The 23,488-nt window shown below is 34.1% G+C and overlaps 1 protein-coding gene across 1 annotated transcript in view; it reads right to left on the bottom strand.

Moving 5' to 3' along the window:
* Positions 1-1,250: 1,250 nt before the first annotated feature.
* DNAAF11 (dynein axonemal assembly factor 11) overlaps positions 1,251-23,488 on the bottom strand; it is a 31,284-nt gene continuing 9,046 nt past the window's right edge. Inside the window, exons 3-13 of the mRNA XM_050708978.1 lie at positions 23,207-23,284; positions 21,065-21,237; positions 19,915-20,114; positions 18,582-18,770; positions 18,388-18,465; positions 15,938-16,003; positions 14,322-14,391; positions 13,384-13,479; positions 8,103-8,182; positions 2,324-2,331; positions 1,251-1,426 (exon numbers count right to left, since the gene is read on the bottom strand). Coding sequence (XP_050564935.1) covers positions 1,251-1,426; positions 2,324-2,331; positions 8,103-8,182; positions 13,384-13,479; positions 14,322-14,391; positions 15,938-16,003; positions 18,388-18,465; positions 18,582-18,770; positions 19,915-20,114; positions 21,065-21,237; positions 23,207-23,284 — 1,214 coding nt within the window. The remainder of the gene's footprint in view (positions 1,427-2,323; positions 2,332-8,102; positions 8,183-13,383; positions 13,480-14,321; positions 14,392-15,937; positions 16,004-18,387; positions 18,466-18,581; positions 18,771-19,914; positions 20,115-21,064; positions 21,238-23,206; positions 23,285-23,488) is intronic.

Here is a 23,488-nt window from a genome sequence, read left to right on the forward strand (position 1 = left end):
CATGACTCCTACTTTCTTTAACTACTGCCTAAGCAAGAATGATAACTTGCACACAGGGCTGCTGACATATTGATTAACTGAGTGGCTACTGTCCAAATAGGTAGTGGCTGAGTTGTCTTCCCAGCAGCGGAGGTGTCAAGAGAATCCCTCTTTACTAGTCAGTGACCATTTTGAGAATTTAAAATTTAGAGGATCTGAATATTTCTGGGACCCTTCTCTGCTGTCAAATAGGGTAATAATAACCAAAATGACTTTTGAAAGCAGAACTGAGATTAAGAATGACATGAGCCTTGTTTTCCCAGGAAACCATGGGGAGGAAAGCAAATTTGGTCTTACCAAATTGCAGTAATTTTCAATAATGAAATGGTAACCCAGCATATATTTGTTCTTTGATGCTGCCTGTTTCACTTCTGGGGCATTTCAAAAGCTGAGGGGAAAATAAGATAATGGAGTCTCTGGTTGCTAAGAACAGGCTAAAACATAGGGAAGGAACAGCTCATCCTATTCCTCCTGTCCACCCTTATTTCACCGTAAGGCTAATCGCAGCTAAAAATTAACCGTAGTATTTGTAAGGGACTCTGAAAAATCTGGAACTATCTAGAGTAGCTGCATTTAGAGAATCAGGAATGGCCTTAGTGATTTCTCTCAGCTGCCCCACAGTGCCACATGTCTGAGACAACTTGTTCAGTGATATCCTCTCCCAACATTTTCAAGGAGTGGCATTGCTATACCAGCTCCAGAATCCTGGGGCTCTGCCTTATGCTGAAAAATTCACTCATTTATGGTAGATTACAGCAATGTTTCTCATCTCCAGAATACATTGCTTTCTTTTACTGTTGTCCTTCATGAGAAAGAAAACACTGGAATACATACAGATTTGTTATCTTTTTGTCAGTTAGAATAACCATAAATCTTATCCAAATGCTTTTTTCCTTCCTTCTCTTTCTTTTTCAGCAATATGTCATCTTTTAAGCTAAACAATAAATTACTTGAAGAAATGACAATATTTCACTTATATGGCTCCCATTCTGAATTGGGATTTACTAAGTAAACAAACTAGAAAAAGAAAGAATTTATATAAGCAATATTCTAACAGAAAACACAGCAGAAAACAGAGGCATAACAAAGTTTATGATAAGAACTGTAAATAATATTTCCAACCTCAGCTATAATATACTTACTTTACACATAGGACCATGAAATTGACTCAGGTATACAAGCTACATATACAGACACTACTTAAGAACATTTCAAATTAAGGGAGGAACATCTTCATTATTTTCAAAATCAACATAATTCTTCTTAGTCTCTGTAATCTTCTCTCTTTGTAGCCTAATAGGGCCTTGTCCAATTCGTTCCTTTTCTTGGATTATTTTTGTCACATCAGGGAATGAATATTTACTAGGATCCACTTCTAATTTCTCAACTTGTCCAATCCTGAAATAAGAAGAAAGTAAATGAAAAAAAATAATAATTTCAGTGTCAAATAGCACAATTCTGGGGCACTGCTTATAAACCTGTTGACTTCAAAGTGAGCCTTGTTACTAAATTTATTTCACTTTTTTTTTTTAAATTTACAATTTACAGTTAAATGAAGAATAAGAGTTATTATTATTTGTAATAATATATCTGTCTATATCAGCTAACTCTTATGTTTTGTCAATATGAATCCTAACCATGTTTGCACTATGAAAAAAAAAAAAAAAGATATAAGAAAGGTCTGAGGCATAACAGAATTTCCAGATTCATTCACTATTAAGGTAATTCTTTCAGATCACACTTAGAAATGTGTACAGTCCACGCATTAAGGCGACCAAGCAATATAACATGATGATCAAAGATTTGAAATACTCCTATAATTTCTGTCTTGCAGCATTTGAAGGCATTTTGTTGGTTTTTGTTTGTTTATTTTGTTTTCTAATAAAGGAACTAAACACTTAACTGGAAAAAATCTAGCCTCTTTTCAAGTAATTTGTAACAGTTTACAGCAAAAAAGGCAAAATGGAAATGTAATTGTTCAATGATGTTCTAATTTCTGCATATTCCAACATGATTTGTACATCTTTGAACAAATTTTCCTTTTATACTGAATGTTACTTTGGGTCTAAGTTCCAAGCTCAGCATTACAGATGACAGTACATCACTCTTCAAAGATGTGAGAAAACTACCTGCTTACCCAGGAGATCAGAAAGACTTATTAGGACTAGAACAAAGGAAAAAGTAATAAAGCCACTGGATGAAAGAATGCATTGCTTTGATGACAATGTAGGTAATGAAAATATGTTAATAAAGTATATTAAATGATTTTAAACTGAAAATACACCATTTTTACTTGTTAAAAATACAGAGTTTTGCCAATGAGCTGCCAAAGCCTGCTTCTCCATCAAGGCTCCTGTGGGGCCTGAGCAGACATCCCAGCTCACTTCTTTGTGTAAGATCTCTGTACACGTAGAGGAGAGATGCAGAGGGGTTCATGGCAGGTTTCTTCCTCTCCTCTGCGGAGGAAAGCATAACTAACAGAAGAGGCGTTAATCAGCCTACCCACCTCTTTCAGCCTTATGCCACTAGGTTTTTCTTGGGAGTTTCTTGGGAATTATTTGCTCATTTTCCTGAGAAGCCTGCTGCCTTAAGGATCCAAATAACCTTTTCCCACAAGTGGCACAAATAAAAACTACTCAGAAGAGAATTTTATGGGTAATGAAGGACGATATGAGAAAACTTTTATTTCTTCACCTGGAATGTTCTTCAATTTATAAGGATAGTTTTTTAATGATATTACACAGTTTATTGAAACAAAAGTGGATGTGCTTTGTGGCAACATTCCAGAAAATGTTCATCCCCAAGATGTAAGAAACATTTTTATCTCCTTTGTGATTTGTGAAATGTGCTGTGACCTTGAGTGACTCTATTTGTAGCCACTGGGGAGATTCCAAAAAGAGCGCCACCTGTCCAGAATCCTAATCTCATTGCTAATGAGTAATCACTGATTTGAAGTACCTCAGAAAAAGCTAAAAACCATTAATATGAAAATTAATTAGCCTCAGCGTGTGCTTTGTTCACATAGTAGAAAAGATTTTCCTTGATTTGATGTATTTTAATTAGTAGTTGTAATTTACATTTGTTCAACAGCTCTAAAATTGTACAAATTGCTAGTCATGAAAATATAGTAAACTCTATGGCGTTTGAATAATTTATTGCTTAGTAGCAGAATAAACTTCAATACACCAAAAACTAATTAACAGTGAGTGTCATAAATAACAGTCCACACCAGCAAGCTATGAAAGGATTATAAACATCAGTCATTCTCAAAAATTAATCAGCACATGTTATCAACAAGTATCTATTAGCAATGGACAATAGGAAAAATAGAATCAAGTACAGATTATTTTTTCTTTCCAAAAAGGAAGTAGATTTTTATATACTTAAATATGCACGGTCAAATATTCTATATTTGTTCAGTAAACCTCATGGTACTATCTCAACTACTATGATACACATATTTGGCTGATGACAAGACATAGTTGTGATAGTCAGTGTAGCTATCATGCATTAATCTCCAGGGAATATGCTCATCTGATCATGTAATCTGTGCAAAAAGAGCTGAGTATTGATGATGTCAAGACTAACTACCTAGCTACCTAACTAACTGCCTTTTTTGGAGGAAAAAATAGAATTTTGGAAGAAAAATTGGAGTTTTATGTCACCTAAAGATTTTTTTCCATGTAGGTCTACCTAGAGGAATAAAAATAATCTTGTTGCTAATGCACTTCCATGAACAATGGTAAAACAATAGTGATGAAGATAATAATATTTCTTGCAGGACCAACTACAGCACATCTGGAAACCTCAATATTTGCAAATGATTTCAAATTCAGGTAATATAAATAAATAAATAAATAAATAAAGTTCAAAGCTTTGGGCACTGCTACCTGCTGCTGAGCAATCAGGGGAAAACTATGGCCTAAAGACTAGATGACCATAGAAAATAAATTATATTGAATTCAATGCTTTCTTTTTTTTATTTATTTTTTCTGGCATTCCTTTCCCTTAGAAAGGCTATTTCTATCTCTACATAGTTCAGCAATGCTTTAAAAAAAGAAAATAAAGACTTCACTATAAAAAAAAAAAAGATAGTCCTTCAATTTTGCATAACTATAGCAGCCTGCTGAACAATCTGGTGTGTGACAGAACACATATCTGATAATTTGATTTTTTTATAATTTACACTTTTGTTCACACAGTTCTTAATCCCCATATTTGATATTTTAATGGTTTGACAGTTACATTTCCTTGTTTCAACTTCTGAATTTCTATAAAAGTTTAGATTGCCAAAGATTTCTCATACTTCTTATCCAGAAAATGCACTCTCTGACACGTGATTGAAAGTTTTCTTTTTGGCATCAGCACGTCCAAAGATATTTACAAGGTATTTACAAGGTATGAGCAACAGCTTTGGAGAGCCACTTTTTCCAGTCTTCTAGCTCCAGGTCTTCATGAGAATGCAATTCAATCTATACTTCTACATTCTGTTTAAAAAGTCAATTGAACTCCTGTAATTCTTCCTATTCCAGACAACATAACTTGCAGTGAGAGCAAGAATTCTCAATATCTACATAAAAGCTATCAAACTATGTAGCCTGAAAAGACTATTTCTGCAAATCTATTCAACTCTCTAAATTTGTGATCTACTCCTAGGTCTCTGTAGATGGCACACATGACATCTCAGTAGAACTGATAACTGATTTGCTATGTGTGATCTTTCCACACATATATTCATCTCTTGTGCAAGCCACACTGGAGTTGCACTTACCTATCTTCTAGTTAAAATATTTGCTCTTGGTTTAGGAGCAGAAATGATGGTGAATTTGGGTTTTGAAAAATCACATAAATCCTCTTGCAATTCCTTCAGGTTAGTTTGTCTACAGACGCATTCAACTTCAGGCCTCTTCTTCCCTCACATTCCCAGAATGGAAATTATTAATTTTGTTCTACTGTATTTCTCTTTGTAACATGAATTTCTCTCCTTTCCAAGTTGTCACACCTCTATCTCTCTCTTAGAAATGTACTGTGGGAGATCCTCAGCCATTAAGTCTGTGGAAAGGAGAGGGGTATTCCCACATGTTGCAAGGATTCTTTCAAGGATTCAAATTAGGACTCCTTACTTATGATAACATTTGCTAGAAAAAGGGTGGAATTAAAATCCAATACAGTGATTTAAAATATCCAAGTTTTCTTGGCCTAGAGTTCAACAAAACTTACACTTTAGGTATCTGATGTATCTCCCAACAATCTGATGTATCTCCCAACAAGTCAAATTTGGCTTGAATTGGATAATCTGTTCAAAAGCATTTATGAGTGTACTAGCAAATAGTGGTGGATGCTCCAGCAGCATATGTTTTTCTTCTGTTTTTCCTCTCAAGAATCCAGATGAGAAGGAAAAAAAAAAAAAAAAGAAGCTATAAATTGCATACTGCTACTAAGAACTGATTCCGGTACAATGTAAATCAGATTTCTAACCTAATGGAGTATCTTCTATAGCTCCTACTGGCTTAGTTAACCAGTGCAATTGTACTTTGCTGAAAGGTAGTAGGATTTGCAATGCTTGAACTAGTTAAGTAGAAAAGATAACCTTTACCTTACATTCCTTATTTCATTATGAAAGATATATTTGATATTTTTATGTTTGAACTTGTTGATTTGTTTTTAATTCTATGTTGTGAAGTATTATAGAATTTGATGCTCCATTCCTTCTCCTCTTTAAACGGGCCTATTCTCTGGCTGTATTTCTCTACCTCTGTACATAAAGAACTACAGTACAAAGCAAAGAATAAGGAATCTCCCATGTATTCCTCCATCTTTTACTGGAAGATTTCAAGTATGTGCATATTAACATTTAAAGACATTTTGAGTTTTCTTTTCTTTTTTTCTTTTCCAGTGATATAGGAGGAACAGTCTAAAACTGAGGGTATGTTACTTTTGTAACTGTTACTCTTAAAAATTATAGTATGACTTTATTTCTACCTATATATATATACTTCATTTATGCAACTGCGGAAAACTCAACTTCTGTACCTCATAGATGAATGAGGTCAGTCACAGTAAAGACTGACATAATCAGCTACTATATAAATAGAAATTTTGGACGCATAATAAATAAATATGTCAAATTCCTGCTATGGAAACTTGTCTCTTTGAAGGTTAGAAGCACAGTTTTGTATACAGTCACAGAAGAAATCTCTCCTATGTGGCAGAAGTAATAATAGTATCATCATACAATCTAGATAACGAGTTAAGAGATTTAAAGCACTATATTATAGTTTAGCAGATTGTCTGACAGAATTTAGCTAAGACATCTGTACCTGTCAAGTGTAACCACTGTAATGAATGTTCTTCTGTAATGTAAGAGAACTATTCAGCAAATTTTTAACAGCTGGCTAGTCAGCAATTTTTCAACCAAAGAGGTCAAAACTTACTATTTGTAGTAAGAGCTGTAACTCAGAATGCTTCTTTCCTACTTCTGTTTTTGCGATACATATTCCAGTAATATATTAACAGTAAAATTTGTATTTTTCCTTCAAAATCTTCAGTGAGCATTTTCATAATTACTTAAAGTTGAAATCAAACACAGCTTCTTGCTCTTTTGTTATGCCACGGGGTACCTTTAGTTCATTAGTTGGCAGGGAAGGGGACATGTCCCCATTATGGCTATATAATCACTTACTGTGTAGCCAAAACTAAATACACACAGAGAGTTCTAAGGAAATATGTATTCCTAACCCCGTAGTTGCTAGCTCTTTTGCTGTTTGGCAGAATCTGGAAGAGAGATAACATCAGGTATCTACAGAAGGAAGATCTAGTTTTATCCTGGAGAAAGGTTCAGACATTTCTTTTAACTGATTTTTTTTAATGTTTCTAAGGCTTTAGCTGTGCTTCTGCTGGAAAGAACCATCACTTTTCCACCGTTTGGCTTGGACCTTTTAAAGAAAAATTATGGAAATACTCAGTAATTAAGAAGATGCACTGCTGCCTAAGGTAAGGGTGCAGTGGTTGTGGCTCATTAGGAATCTCGACAAAGTCTTGCAGTCACCCTATTGTCTTCTCATTAAGCAGGCCACTCAAGAAAAGACACAACCGATCCTTATTAAAATTACAAAATAAAAAGCAGAAATAATGACATCAGTGACTCTTGTAGTGCCATTTGAACAGTGTCCTAAATATTGAGACCAAGAAGAACAGTTGTGATCAATAATGCTAATTTTTACTAACTGCTTAGCCTTTCCATCAACATGTTACCACAATGAAAACACACAAAGAAACAAATATAACAATTAAAATACAAATAGGTAAGATGCTTAACAAACTTTGCTGTTACCATATCTTATAATGGTATGAACATTGCTGCCTATAGCAAGAGGAAAAGCAAAATAATTTAATACATATTGTGGTATCTGTACTTAGTAAGGCCAAGTGGCTATGAGCCCTACTGTCTGTCTACCATAATGGCTAGTAACACTTGGTAAGAAGAAAAAAAAAAATAGTGCAGCCCTGATATTTACTTCCTACTGGCAGTCACTAACTGAAAGAGTTTAAGAGATGGAGTTTACATCACATGTAACAGTGTGGAGCTATGTTATAAAACCCTGAAGAACTGCTTTTTGAAACTACTTATTGGTGCAGTAGCTCAATATGTATACTGTATCACTGTGCAAATACATTCATGAGATGTTCAAAATCATTGCTTTCTAAATGGTTTTGAGACCTAGGCTATGTAGCAAGGAGCTCTGCAGAGGCAATTCGCAGTAGGTGATTTGGTTTTAGTGTATATTAGATCAATATCTGAATGAGCTGATGAAACAGAACCGATCTGCAGAAATAAGTGCTTTTTTGGCTCTGCTATTGGAGCAGATCACTTTATAAACAGCATCAGACAGGCCATTAGTCTAAATCTTTCATACATAATTTTACTCTATACAAATCAATATTTTCGTACTTTCCACAATAAGATACTCAATAAAAAACATATATTCTGACAAGTAAATAACTAATGTACCAAAAAAATAAAAAAATAAAAAAACACTAATGTGAAAGAAAAAAGGAATTACCTTCTTGCATTTTTTTGCATTGTGTCAGAAGGTTTGATTGAAGCTGATAATTTTTGCTTAGCCAGGATCATTTCTTTAGCCTAAAATAAAAATGTACAGAAAAATAAGTCCCACATAAGTTATTTATGCTCAAAAGCATTTAAATAATCTATCAAAAAAAAATTAAGATGCAAATAAATTTTCTCATGTGACTTTTCTGTTAGATTTTAACACTCTTCACTCAGCGTGAAACATGAATAAAGCCATTTTAACCAAATCATCTGAATGGAATTATATTCAGTTATATATATGAGTATATATATCTTTAAATATTTAAATATATATATGTGTTGTCTTGTTTAATACAATGTTAATAATGCACATTACTGATTTTCTCTGTAGCTAACGAACTTGTTCATGATGTGTCTCCTTCTTATATTTCAGTTTTAGTGTCCACGTGCTAGTTCAGATATTTTTATTAAAGAATCTGCTGCCCTCTGGACTTCTCACTCTTTGTAAAAGGGACAAATGTCCACAAACTCCCTCAGCAATTTTGCTGAAAACAGAATCTCAAGATTGAAGACGAAGTGAATTCCCTTTCTCAAAGAAAACATGTCCATCACCATTTTTTGGAGGACATGTATGTTATTTCTTATGGCAAAAGCATATCTCTTTCCCTACTTAGTGACATCAAGGGAGAGGGACCCCTTAAGGTTTGAAAGGAAGGAGATGAACAGGAACTATGACAAAGAGTATCTAGTGTTTTCTAGTAACATTGGTTTGAAAGCATGCTGTTCCAGACCTGCTCTAAAATGTTCAAGAAATAAGACAAATCTTGTGGCTTCCATCATTCATTTCTGAAATGCATTGTCAAAGGGCTGATCCTTTCTGACTCTGTATATCCTCTGGTGAAGAGAAGTTTTTTTCTTTGAACTTTCCCTCTTCTCAGTAGGCTGTACAGTGTTCTGTTCTTGTAACAGTAATTCATTCTGTTGCTCCCTCTGAAGCTAAGGTTCCTTGCTTTGCCTTCAGAGCACATCATCAAGGATGGTGAGGAAAATTGCTGATTCTGCAATCAACAGAAATGGCTCCTTGACAGGATGTGATCCTGTCAAGGGGCTTTCAAATTAGGGAAAGGTTAGGAATTGTGTACTGGAGCATCTATTATTGTCAAATATCATTTGACTCAAAAGCTCCTTTGCTCAAAAGATGTCCTCCTACCTCTGTTCAAGAAAAATCATAAGTGATATTCTCTTTTTTCTTGCTTTTGAAACAATGTGCAATAATGGCACATGAGCTTCACCAGGACAGTGATTGCATATTGATCTCTTGGAGATGTCAATCAAGTCAGGACAAATGATCTGGAAAACAGAACAGCCACTGCTTCAGCTGGGGACAAATATAAGACTTTGGGCTCAGTAGCAAGTTCACTGAATGAAATTTAATCTCTGTAATATACAGGAAGAGGGACTAAGTGAATATAATGAAGCTTTCTGGAAGTAATTCTATGAAACTATTGCTAGTATTTAGTGTAATCAGAAATCAGAAAGGACAGATCTTTTAAGAACATTAGCAGAGAAGTCTAGAAATTGATGTGTTAAACAGAATCTGGAATATTTGAGAAAACAGATGGAATTTGTGAAAACAATATTTTTAAGCTGAGTCATCTTTTCAGCCTACAATTTATTCCTACCATGGCTTTCTTCTTCTGCAACATGAATTCCACTGAGTAACAGAGTTTCCCTGAAACACATTTATTTTGAAGGAAGAAAAGATTTCTAGGGTTTCACAGCTGTATGTCTCCATATGCCTTTGACAGTAATGAAATATTACTGCATTTGCCACACCTAGATAAGTGAGAATTTTATAATGAAATTCCATCAAATAACCCTTACACTGACATGCATAACGTATACCCCTCTATTTTTAAATTAATTAAGGAATCTAACTCTCATTGATCTTTAAGTTTCTAAATGCTTTCAAAGGACCAGGCTATAAAAAGCTGTCAGAATTAATTTTTTACTGCTTATATAATAAAGGATTAATCAAAAAGTCAAATTTTTCTTCTCTGATTCACTAAAATAAGGAAAGTCAAGTTTTAAAACATGACACAGAATGTCTCAGAACCCTAAATAAAAACTGTTTGGTAATAATACTGGTTTTGATGCTGTTTCTCAGACAGTAATTAACATGCTACTGGTGTAATCTACTGATGGCATTTTGCAAAATCACTGTTTTAATATGCCAATTTTGGTCAAAGCCAATAAAGAAAAGTTCAGTTTTTTACTTTCCTGCATCATCTGCAAAGATGACACTGCCAGAGCATAGAGGCTGAAAGGTTGAAAAGCTTCATGTCACAGATATTTTTCCCAGAAAATGAAGCATTACAATGTACTTGTTATCAACCCCTTACTCATACAAAATCTCTGTACAGACGATTACGGTTATTACAGTATAAACACCACACTTGAAAAGTGCCACAATTCACTGAATGTTGTGTCCTTCAAATTTGTTTTGATGACCTTCCAAATCTGTTGGTAGACAGTGCCTTAGAAAGACACCCGTTCTGCAATGATTTGCTGTGCAATTAACAGTACGTTTTTAAAAAAAATGTTTTCTGAAAAGATGGTGAAAATTATTTACTTTCTTTACCTTTATGTGGAATTTACTATCTCTAACATCTATGGTATGGCAAGGCCATCAGAGAGGAAACTGAAGAGGTTTTACTTTTCATTTTAAAGGCTAGGGAACTATGAACAGGCTGGAAGATATATGCTGAAAGGTTTAGCAACCTGATCAGAAACTCCCTAAAGCAAACAAAAACACTGAATTCAGTTTGTTTTCTGTTCCTTTCCTGAGAAGAGAGAGGTATTTTCAGGACAGTATTGCAAGAACCCTACTGCAGAAGTTTACTTTTTTTGTTAATAGTATTCTTAAAATGTCAGTTACTTAAGGAATGTGCTAAGTCATTTATCTAGTTGCAAATAATTTTATTTTGAGAATAATTATTTATCAGGAACAGAAAGGTTAAACAGCACAATATAGTCATTAGGTTTGTCTCATCACTGATATAAACTGAAAAGAAGTTGCATGAATTCTGTTCCTCCTATCATCTTATAAAAAGGAATTTATATTAAGTTGATGATATAAAACTAGTATTCTCAAATATTGTTGATAACTTCAGCCATAATGTTCTCAAAGAAAAATAACTATTGGCATTCCACTTACTGCTAACCTTTATTCATTATACTTAGCTTCCTAGAATACATCCTGTTAATACCAATACAATATGTATGAATAGAGAACATCTGAAAAGGATATGTATCCCCAAAAATATAGCTTGTGCACTCCAATTTAGTTCTGAAGGAATGGAAGAGATTGCACGACTGTAACACAGAACAATTCTTTTGTACCTGCTAAGTGGAATTGCTGCAAAGTAGCACAGATCCATCTTCACTCAACAAATCCACAAAGCTCGCCGTATCTCAGAATCATAAAACAGTTGAGGTTGGAGTGGATCTCTGGAGGTCATTTAGTCCAAACCCCTGCTCAGGCACTGCCATCTGGAGCCAGTTACCCAGGACCACATCCAGGTGGCTTTTGAAGATCTCCAAGGGTGAAGACTCCATGACCTCTTTGAGCAACTTGTTCTAGTGTTTGATCACTCTTACCATTAAAATATGTTTCCTTATGTTAGACAGAGCATTCTGGTGTTTCTCTTTGTACTTACTGCTTCTTGCCCTGTCATTACACACCACTGGAAAGAGCTTTGCTCCATCTTCTTTACTCTCCCTTCACCACCACTACTCCACCCCAGTCAGTTAAGACCCTTTTGAGTTTTCTTTTCTCTAGGCTGAACAACATGACCTCGGTTATTCTGTAGAGACCTCCTCAGGTCTCACAAGTATCTCTGAACTGTGACATTCTGAGATGAGGCAGGCTCCAGACCCTCAGTCTAGGTAAAATATATAGGTGTAGGTAAAATATCAAGATAGGTGAAACATGGGTAAAACATAAATTTAATCAAGGAATAAAGGCAATTCTTAATCACAATAGAAAGAGGAAATATTCACGTTGCTCATGTAGGTACTGCTTTCTTGGAAGATAGCAGATTTGAATGTACACAGAGGCTCCTTGAAATATTCATGTTTTCTAGGGCACTGCTCATCCACAAAAACACTATCGAAGTCTAATAAAAGCAGGTTATGAGATAGAAAACTGACGGTACTTAAAATATGTGAAAGACAAGTAAGTAATAAACAAAACTCTGTTCAAAAGCATTTGAAAATAACATTATCCAAAATGGAAAATGTCAAGGCCTCAGTTTCAAATGAATAAGTGTAAGAAAGTGTAAATTCTCATATGAGTAAATTTTGAATATTAATTAAATATGAATCTTAATCAAATGAGCACAATTTTCAGCATTCCTCAAATTCCTGGTGAAACTGTATGCTTGATGCTAAAATGACAGCTCATGATTTAATCAGAGGTTGTCCATGCAGGGACCTACTGAGTCCCACCACTAAACCACCACATCCCTTAGTGCCACAAAGGACAGCATGACTCCATACAGGCAGTCAGAGCACAGGTGAGACAGGAGAACACAGAGTTAGGAATATTAGGGGAATATGACTTCTGCCCAGGCTTCTTTAAGTACTGAGGCCTGCTGTGTAGCATTTCTCAGTTGAAGCACCATGTTGCCACAACCCTCTTACTCTGTGACTACACATACTTTGTAGAGCTGATCAGTGTATCATTTCCATCTAGGGAAAGCATGAAGGGAAAATGAATTAAGCAACTCTTGTTCTGATCACCTGAGATGTGAGAGTAGTAGTACATAATGCCTATCCTTGAACCATAATGTAATTTTCATGCAGGTGTGTGCCACACAAATTTTGAAAAACTGATTTGTTTTTGTTATCTCAAACAGGTAGAAAAACTGCTTATTTTCAGTTCTTTTAAAAATACATCTTAAATGGTTGCACAATATGGTAGGTTTTGCAGAGGATATTTTCATATATAAAAAGCTGTTTCTATTGAAAATATAGGAAATAGAAACAGTTCCATTAATATTGTTCTCCATAGTGTTCCTTTAAAGGAATCCTAAATCCAATGGTTTGGCTCTATGATTAAATTGTCATCCTGGAATGCTCCTTCTTTCTTTAAGAAATACATCCTGATGGGAAAGGCTAGCCTGAATAACTAGCTACTCAGATGTTACCTGTAACTCAGAAATATTCTCAAAGTACTCACAATATTTTAAATACCTTTCTATGATGCCTCCTCAGATTATTTAACATACCTTCGGCATGCTGACAACTAAATGACCAGTTGTTTGTGATCTTTTAGCAGAGCTGCTATCCGGCTTCACTTCCTCAGGGAGCACAAGCTGGAATGGCTAGGAGAAAATATGGGTTTGAAGTGTATCATGATAAAACATCTATTTATTTATTTATTTATTTGACCTAGACAGAACCCATGCAGAAATATAGCTATCACATCCTTTGATCTATAGAACAGTATGTGTCTAAGTCCTATTGCTATAAATATAGTATTACTAATCCTAATAAATGATTAACATGCTAAACAGCTTTTACTTAGAATTATGGTTATAAGTATATTCCTGAATTGCTGTCATTTCTGAAGTGACATTTCTAATGAAGGTTGTAAAATGATGTTTGAATTATATTAGCAATTAAATGAGAAAGATTATCTAGTCTATTTTAAACATAAAGTAATTTTGAAGTTTTATTTATGCAGTTGGTACAGTCATAAATACAGATTTTGGTTTACTAATTAAGTACTAAGAATTTTTCAAAAATTTGATGATAAAATTATAACCACTGAGAAGGAAGTAAGCTTGAATTTTAAACACCCTTTCAAAAGAGTATACATCCATTTGTTTCTGTCTACTAAGAATTCCAGATTGTGAAATTACTAAATTCTAGCCTAGGGTAACTAACAAGCTCTTTTCCTCAGTGATTTATTGTACACTGTATTGAGGGAATAAGAAGAAATAAGGAGAGAAACAGAGAATGGAATTTCATTTCAAGCTTTACACTTCTTCTGGTTAGGACTTCAACAGCATATGTGTGGTTCAGAATAATGCAAGTATGGAATAATGTTTTTTCTGCATAGGTGCATGGAAGTTCATAATCTGTGAAAGCTCCAGAGTTCACTGAATAACCATTGTAAACTTTTAGCCTTGATTTCAAATGAATGTAGTAGGAAAACACTAACCTTTCCCTTCACCAGTACTCGTATGTAAGTTGTCTGGACATCAACATCAAGCAGAGAAGTGTCCAGATGTCTTCAAAATGAAATATAAATAAATGAATCAATCTATGATACAGTTCAGTATATAAGCATTTAAGAATACTTAATTATTTTATTACAACTTCACAGTTTTTAAACCACAGCTTCAATTTCAGTTATTAAATTAAATGAAATATTATTAGCATTTAATATTTTTGGAAGAAAAATATGATCTTCCTATATGTTTAGGGAACGTGAAATAAAATAATGTCTAAGTTCTGTCATGTCCACTGCATGAGTCCTTCACTACAACTATTGTATAACACCAATGTTTCAAAATCCTTGTGGAAAGTGAAAAGTTTTTTTTCTATTAGTTTAGTGCTTTGTCTTAACATGAAAATTCATCTATTTGCTATTTAAAATTGTAAAAGTATTTTGCTACTTTTCTTTCTAAAGGCTTAAATGGTACCTTTGTAATAAAAGTTCCTTTTTTACACTGAATGAAAAAAAAATACATTGTATTCTCAGAAAACACAGTCTTTTTACATTTCAGTACTGGCAAACTGGTCACTGTTTGTGACCTGTAAAAGCTCCACTCTAACATCTGCTCTTCATCTTGTGATACATACGCTCTTGTTCTTGTGACCTGCTACTGAAAGCGCAAATGCATGTTCCCTATTTCCCTGCCTTTATAACATTACTTCTCAGGTGAATTTTTAAAACTTTCTAGTTTACATTTCTTATAAATGAGCACAGACTACAACACTATATCCAGTATTTTATTGCACCTGAGCAGATTTTCTGAGGTTCCAAGAAAACTAATTCTTATAATTCAGAAAAAATGGAGCAGGCCTGTTTTGTGGGAAATTAATAAGTTTGAAGGGAACACCTGCCATGAATACTATTTCTGTGCGATGAAACTAGTTCCAACTTTAACAAGTTCCGATCAGAGGTGAAAAAGCTTGTGGATTTCTAACCCCTTTTTGAACCACGAGAAAGGGTACTGTTGTGCTTAGTAGTTACAAATTAAGTTATAATTTAACTCATAAGAGTTATAAAGTCTTCTTGTCATTTTTTGGCATGTTTCATCCACATTTCTTCCAGGTAATGCTCTGATGTAGGTTAGGAAATAGGACAGACCATAGACTCCTCCCAATAAGCCATATGCACAAGGCTGCCCTACTCTGTTTCAAGAAGAATTTAACTATACAAGGACATGAATTGTACTGGAGCACTTCCAGGGACAGAGAATGGACATAAAACCCCATTCCCTACAATCCTAACCTGCCAATGAAGAATGGAAAATATTTTATGTAAATATAAGGGGACAGCACTGGAGGAAACCTGCCTGTGGACTGCAGAAATCATCAATTCAAAAAAGGACTATTGAGACACACTGCTCATTTAGGAGTAACAGAACGATCCAAAGGGTCTTTTGCCATTTCTTTGGCAGAGGCTTCAAGATTGATTCTATCAACCCCTATGTTATTTGTCTTCCTCTTGAAAACTCCCCATTTACAAGGAGGAGTACAATTGAAATTCTGTGTATTAGAACTTACGAATGGCAAAAATGAAGTGGAAAAATAAATAATATTTCTGACCTGTAAACAAAAAGTTCCAAAATGAACTGGTTGTTTTCTTCATCGTCTTTCAAGGAGAAATGAAGCCTAATAATAAGGACAAGAAACATCTCCAGGATCAATATAATTGGGGTGAAAAAAACAAACATTATGGCATATGTCAAATTCAACTGCTAGCAATTTTAGATTAACACAAATACCCTTTAGACAAAGTCATATGATCATTTTAGAAACAGTTGCACTTTTCCTCATGAACAGGAAAAATTACTAACATTTGAGCTAGAGTCATTCAACATTTGTTTTCTATTCTCTCCACCCAACACTCAAGAAACAGAAATAAAAATAGTGCTGAAGGTCAGTTAAAATTAAGATCAGTCGTCAGTGCAGAGAGAGACATCTGCTGGCAAAGTGTCTGTTCTGTTGATGTCTTCATAGATTAAAAAAAAAACAACAGTACATGAAAAGCACAGACGGTCTGAAAAACAGTGATTCTAACTTAATCATTTGTAAAAAAAAAAAAAAAAAAAGACTTTGCGTACTTGTTCACAGCAATTAAGTTGCCTGTAGCATAAATATCTACATGTGCATTTCCAAAGTAAAAAACGATTTGCTTAATATCCTTGATTCAAGGCTGTAGCGAGGTGGGGGTTGGTCTATTCTCCCACGTGCCTGCTGACAGGACGAGGGGGAATGGGCTAAAGTTGTGTCAGGGGAGGTTTAGGTTGGATATTAGGTTGGAAAGGGTTGTTAGGCATTGGAATAGGCTGCCCAGGGAAGTGGTTCAGTCACCATCCCTGGAGGTTTTTAAAAGACGTTTAGACGTAGAGCTTAGTGATATGGTTTAGTGGAGGACTTGTTAGTGTTAGGTCAGAGGTTGGACTCGGTGATCTTGGAGGTCTCTTCCAACCTAGATGATTCTGTGACTCTGTAATATTTGTTAAAAATGAGAGCTTATTAGCTGTGTGTTTGTGATTTGCTGGCTGAGTTCTAAAATTTTTGAACAGATCTTGAATAAGGAGAACTATTCTAGACTTACTAGTTCTACTCACACTCTCAAATATTCCCAAGTATTAAAGTAGAGAAAAGACAAAATAAAACCCACCTATAAATGAGATGATTTTATAAATTAGGTATAAGTCTAAGATGAGAGGGTTCAGCTTAATTTAATTTATCTGGTACATTTCAGTGCCATTAAATACCTAGATATTTTGTGTTCAGCTAATAGAAAGAAGCTCAAATGTTAACACTTCGTATACATTCTTTCAGCAAGAAAAACATCTGCCATATATACTTTATAACTCCTTGCTCTCTTGTATTCTGATACAGTCAGCTTGGATGAAAGCTTAGGGAACTTTAGGTTAATGGATATTTTTGAATGGAAAACTGCAAATGATAGAAAACAGCTTTCTTTCCTGTACACACTTCTTTATTTTACTACATCACAAATTTTGAGAATTCACTAAAACATTAACAGTAAAAAAAAGAAGAGAATTGTAAAATTTTCCAGGTGAAAGCTTCAACAGAAACGAGGAAGAGAAATAGTCTTCTTTTCTCAGCAGCATGTTGCTATCCCTCTCAATAACCAATGTTCAAAAAGAACCTTAGATACACTTGGACATTGCATTAGATACTAGACTTTTGCAATAAAACAATAACTTTGGAGAGCACCATCTGTCTACTAGCAACTCCTTCAGGTTGCAGTGAAGAGCTGTGATATTCTTGTTGAAGCCACAATGACAAAAACTGCTCAGTGATCTGACTTTACTTGAGCACATCCACACAGTAAATTCTAATCCAGAAAACTCAGGTGATATGAACAGGACTGCTACAAACAATGAACTCTAGGTGACTGTATTTCTTATACAAAGATAGCTACAGCTTTGTTCTAAATGTCTCTGCTTTTTAGAGGCATAATTAAATTATATTAAGGTAAGATTTAAACTATTTAAGGCTTGTCTTCTTTGAACTAAAAAAATCGTTCTTTTGCTTTTCTGTCACCTTGTCAGTTCTGCCAGGTTTACATCTGTTATCAGAGGACAGAATGATTTTGACTAGAAATATTACTTGGACATATTTTCCCACATTTAAAGTGGCTACTCATACACATTTATCTTCAGCAGTCAAGTTTTCATTAAATTTTTTCCACTATTAGCACGATGCTCTAAGAAAGAGTCTTACCATGGAAGGTAATAATAGTAAAGCATCTTATGTCATTTACAGAAAAACAAATTCTTCTATCATCAAACACCAAGATATTAAGTTAGACAACCTTCAACACTTAACTTACTGAAAAGTAATTAAAGTAATTATTTTTCCAGCATCAGAATATAATTTCAGGAGTCAGCTTCACCATCAGGAATATAATACTACACATCAGAACTTGTCAGTTCTCTTATTATCATCCTGTATATCAAAATAGTGGCCCGAATCAACTATAAAGAAGTTAACCACAGCATTGCTTCCTTACATACTTAGGCACATTGACATTTAGAACTTTTCCTTCTGCAGTGACCAGTGTTGGAAGAGGCTTCTCTCTCTTTTTTGGCTCCCTTAACAAGACAGAAGGAAAAATGTTTTATAATTTCACACTCTCATATTTTATGTTGTATAGATAAAAAAAAAAAAAAGAAAAAGAAAGAAGAAGATGGCAAGAAGTTAAGGATACCTTATATTGTCTTTTGCTTTCCGTTTTTCTTCAATATATCTGTGAGTTTCTAATCTAGATTCTGGAGTATAAGGTGTAGGCTCCTCCCAAAATTTTCTGTCTTCTTCATCATCTTCAACTGTTCTCCATGTTTGTTGTTCTGTTTCTCCTTCTGACCGACAGTTTTCTTTGTCCTGTAGGGAGCCTGAGCTACACAAGATCACAAGAAATATTATTTTAATGAAATGAATGAAGAGTAACAGTTTTGATAATGTTTTCTTGCAATAATTTATTTTTTTACTTCAATACTACTAGTTGCATAATTCCTACAGAGAATAATATCTTACAGATCTGGATAATTTCATCTGTTCTGCAACTTTCATCAATCATTAAAACATTGTTCAACAGAATTCTTCTCACTGATTTAACTAAAAAGTGATACTACGGTTTTGCTTAGCTGTCTGAAAACCCTGACAGATAGTTTAATAGATTTAATTTCAGGAGCAGAATTTTCAGATGCCCTTACAACCTTCAGATGCAAGAAAACCTTCAGTCCCTGTTAAGTTTAAGTATTCCCAAAATCAGAGAGCAGCAGGTTAGAAATTTATAAGATAGCAATTTTTACTTACACATCTCTTCCAGTGCCGTTTTAGAACCCAAATAACTTTTCCCCCTAGACCTAAGCTTCTGTAATGTTCAGAAAGTCTCTATATAGAATGAAAACTAAATTTATGATACAGCTGTGATCTGTGTGGAAAAAAAGTTCCATAACCATGTTCTCCATGGAACTTCAACTCTATTGGTCTAAAAAAATGATGAATGACATGTACAGTGAAAGATGACACAAGGGAAAAATCCTTCTGCTGTCTACATAATCCTAGTAGTATTAGGTAGCAGAAGTGTAGGAGTTAACATTCCTTAGCCATTTACATCTCAAAAGATCTGCAAATACTGTTTCGTTCTTAATATATATTGCATCTGAAGCCAAAGAAATTATATATGAACATCTGCTGTCTCTGAAACCACTGTATTACCTTAAATAACAATTTCCAGCTGTCCTGAAAGAAGCTATCAATCACACCGTATTGGAACCTAGAAAATTTAGTTTGGAGTTCTTAGACAGAAATTCTGTTGTCCTGTCTACAGGTTAGTAGTTAATTATGTTTATAATTAATTATGTTTTTCATTAGAGACCATAGGAGAAATGCTAGAATCCTGCTAGAATCAGCAATAAAGATAAACATAAGAGTTTAAGTGGAATTATATTAACAACATTTAACAAGGAAAAACAAAATTCTTAATGAAGAAAGAGACGAGTGATGTTTATTTACAAACTCTTGCTGCTTACTCTTACCTGTCAAATTCAAGCTTAGCTTCCACTTGTGTCTCTTTCCTATCCTTTCTTTCATGCATCCTTCTTTGAGCCTCTTCTTTTTCTTTGGCTCTTTTGAGAAGGTAAGATTGTTCCTGTTCTCTGATTTTCTGTTTCACTTCTGGATAGTTTTGAAGTGCTTGAATCCTCTCTGAACGTTCTATTTCTTTACTATCCAAATACTTCCCAAAGGGAAAAAAAAAAAAAAAAGCAATATAAATATATGAGAAATTTAAAATATATTCAAATCAATACATCCATTAAACTGCAGGTTAATTTAATATTCCTTTCAAACCTCTAAAGCAGAATGTAAGTTGTACCGCATTAAAAAGAGTTAACTGTAGGTTGCTATTCAGATCTGAAAATGTTTGTGTGTCTGAGAGCTGCCTTTTGCATTTTCCTGGAATTTCAGTTAGTCATATTACTATGTAGTAGAGAGAGTCCCTTCAGCCATTTCTGATATTTGTCTGCCTTTTATTCAGCTCATGAAACTATTACAAAAATATTTCTTTAGATATGTTCATTTAACTCAAAAATGAGTTGAATCTACTTTTAAGAAGTTAAGCAAGTGTCTGCTTCTCCAAGGGAAAGTGGAAGAGCATATTTCAGGATTCTGTCTCTTTCAATGACAGAAAATCATTAGATCAGTCACTGTACAAAACCTCCATCTCAGAGTATCTATTTACAATATAGAGCATTTTTGCATCAATTTCTACTGTTCTCCTGCCTTATGTTGTTGGTACGGTATATATTGTTGGTACATTACCAATGACCTGGTAACTTTCTAAAATCAGAGTAATAATTTAAAAACACACTGTATGTATATATGCAGACATATATGTAAAGCTAAAAGCCAGAACTGTACCATGTATTTATCTTTTCAGAATTTTGTTTAAGCATCTCCAATAAAAATGACAGAAAAGTTAACAAATGCATGTGGTTTACTATAACTATCTATTATCACGTTACTTAATACAGTCACTTATTCAGAACAGAATTTAAATTCCTGTGGACAGTAAGAAAAATATTCCTAGTCTTCCTACCACAAGCAGTTATTTTGTTTTGAATTACTATGTTCTGTCAACAAAGTTGGTTATTGATCTGGACATAAATTTAACTTTAAAAATCTTACTTTTAATTGATGAAGTGTTGCCACCACAAATTGTCTATAACCTTCAAATTCAGTACATGGGTTACCCACTAGAAACAATTCCTTCAGATGTATATTATATTTTAGAGTTTCAATACTAGAGAGTTCACCAATGAAGTTTGCTGTCAGGTCAAGTTTCTTCAGATCTTCACAGCCTGTTTGAAAAAACAAACAAACAAACAAAAACCCACACATTCAATTTGTCCATAACATAAATGTACATGATACACACACATATACCAACACACAGACACATACATGCACTTGGGTACTAAAACTGGTGTCTGCATTTGCTTTCTGTATAATAACTTTATTCTATCAGGATACATCTGTTCCAAGCCACAAGTAGAAGAGTGACTAACAGCTAAGCTTTATGAGGCTACAATATTCATAGAAAGAAAAAATATTGATAACATGGAAGATATCAAAACTTACTATTGGTTTCACCACTATCAAGACTTTGTGGAAAATTAAATGAATGTTTCATTTTCAGGTAAGCTGGACATCAGTTTTAAGAGTCTGGTTGCCCTGGTACCCCATCTCATCTAAGTCTTCTCCGTGTGGCTAAAGACTCTCTAGTTGCTTCAAGAGAGCAGAATCCTGATGGGTTTCATTTCTTTGTAATGTTAATCTTCACTATCATTTTTGAAGTGTTGAGATAATATTTTCTAAATATCCACTCCAAGTCAATAAGAGGTTTTCTGCTTTATGGACTCAGCGTCTGTGAGGATTTCATTACTGATTAAATTGCAAAACATGGTGAGAAAATGGTATGTTAACCAGAAGAATTCATTATAAACAAAAACACTAAATTTGCTAACAAAATGCTCTGGGAAATTTGGATCCAGAATTCATTAGCCACTCCTTTTATCGTAATACGTCCGTGAGTCATAACCTTGACTCTAAGAGCAAAAAAGTTCAGCTAAGAGCAAGCTCAACTTCTGTGCTCATCATTTTAATCACTTCTTTTCCTTTGCAGGTCTATTTGGCAAGTATTTTATGCATAATGGAACTGAAAGAGCATAAACAACGCAAAATGATTTATTAGGGGATTTAAATAACCTGTTTTTGCACAGCTAACTCCCAAAGGTTCTGACTTCTAAGTAAATGACAAATCACAGTAATAAATAATGCAGCCTGATAGAGGAACTTAAAATTTACTGGCATGAAAACAGATGTAAGTTTCTCAGCAAATTGCCAAATATGTAATGTACTACATATTTTTTCAACTTTTACAAATTTCTGTTTAGCCAATTTGTTTATTTTTCTGTTTGATTTAAACCATCCTCCTGAAACAGCTTGCACACTGTTTAAACAAAACAAAACAAATCAGCTTTTTTATTGTTCTGTTGCCAAGGTGGACATTTTAAATATTCAGCAACTTGCCTAAGCAAGAAAAAGAATGAAATAAGTCAAAAGTCAGAATTTATTCAGATAATATGGAATGTGTTTATGCACGGCTTTAAGTCTTAGGATTTGATCTTTGCACATGCAACTATAGTGTCAAGATAAATGATTAAACATAGATAAGATAGACAAGACTCCATGTAATGACAGAAAAAAGAATCACCTGAAAAACTCTATAAAAATACTCCAGACTGACAATGCAAATTGTGCGCAGTGTAGGACCTTCTTCTGTGAGACTTTTGATTGCTGAAGTGAAGATGACTGCTGAACCATTACAAGAGACACTCTTTACATCCTGCGTAGCATTAAAAAAATATCGCATTGCTCTAGCTAACCTACCTAGCAGATCATCTTAACTTTACAGTGGGAAAATACCAATTCTCTATGGGTTTCCTGAAAATTTTGATCTCCTATTTTGTAAAGTATTAAAGAATAGAGCTGTCATAGCTGACAACACTGGTATGAGAATATGTAAAAAGCAAGTTAAAATGCATTTAAGAAACTGCAATGACAGAACTTCAGCAGTAGGAACCACTTATTACAAAGAAGCACTTGTTGAAACACTGCACACAAGCTGGCTCCTTCTTCTGACAATCAATAAAGTACATTTATTGGTGGGCATAATCAATGGCTTCCACCCTTATACTTAATCTAAATTCAGTTACAACTCAAGTGTTTCAATAAGAAAAGGCAAAATAGTTCATTTAAAAATCTTACCTTGCAGATTTTCAATTTTTTCAATGTTGTTCAAAGCTAAATTTAAATATTCCAGCTTCTTTAACTTACCCACATTTTCTGTAACAAAACACAGATCCATTATTTCAGTTTCCCTCACTGGAAGGGCATTATCATTTTACTTGCTCACTTGACTATGAACAAACAATAAAGCAGAAAAATTGGAAGGACAAACCTGAATAAGTAATATACTATCAAGCATTAATATTTTAATGCTAATAAAAAGATTAAAACAGAAATTCTCTGTAAAGCATAAATTGAAAT

The sequence above is a fragment of the Cygnus atratus genome, chromosome 2 (assembly GCF_013377495.2).
Source record: "Cygnus atratus isolate AKBS03 ecotype Queensland, Australia chromosome 2, CAtr_DNAZoo_HiC_assembly, whole genome shotgun sequence".
In the NCBI taxonomy this organism is placed as follows: Eukaryota; Metazoa; Chordata; class Aves; order Anseriformes; family Anatidae; genus Cygnus; species Cygnus atratus.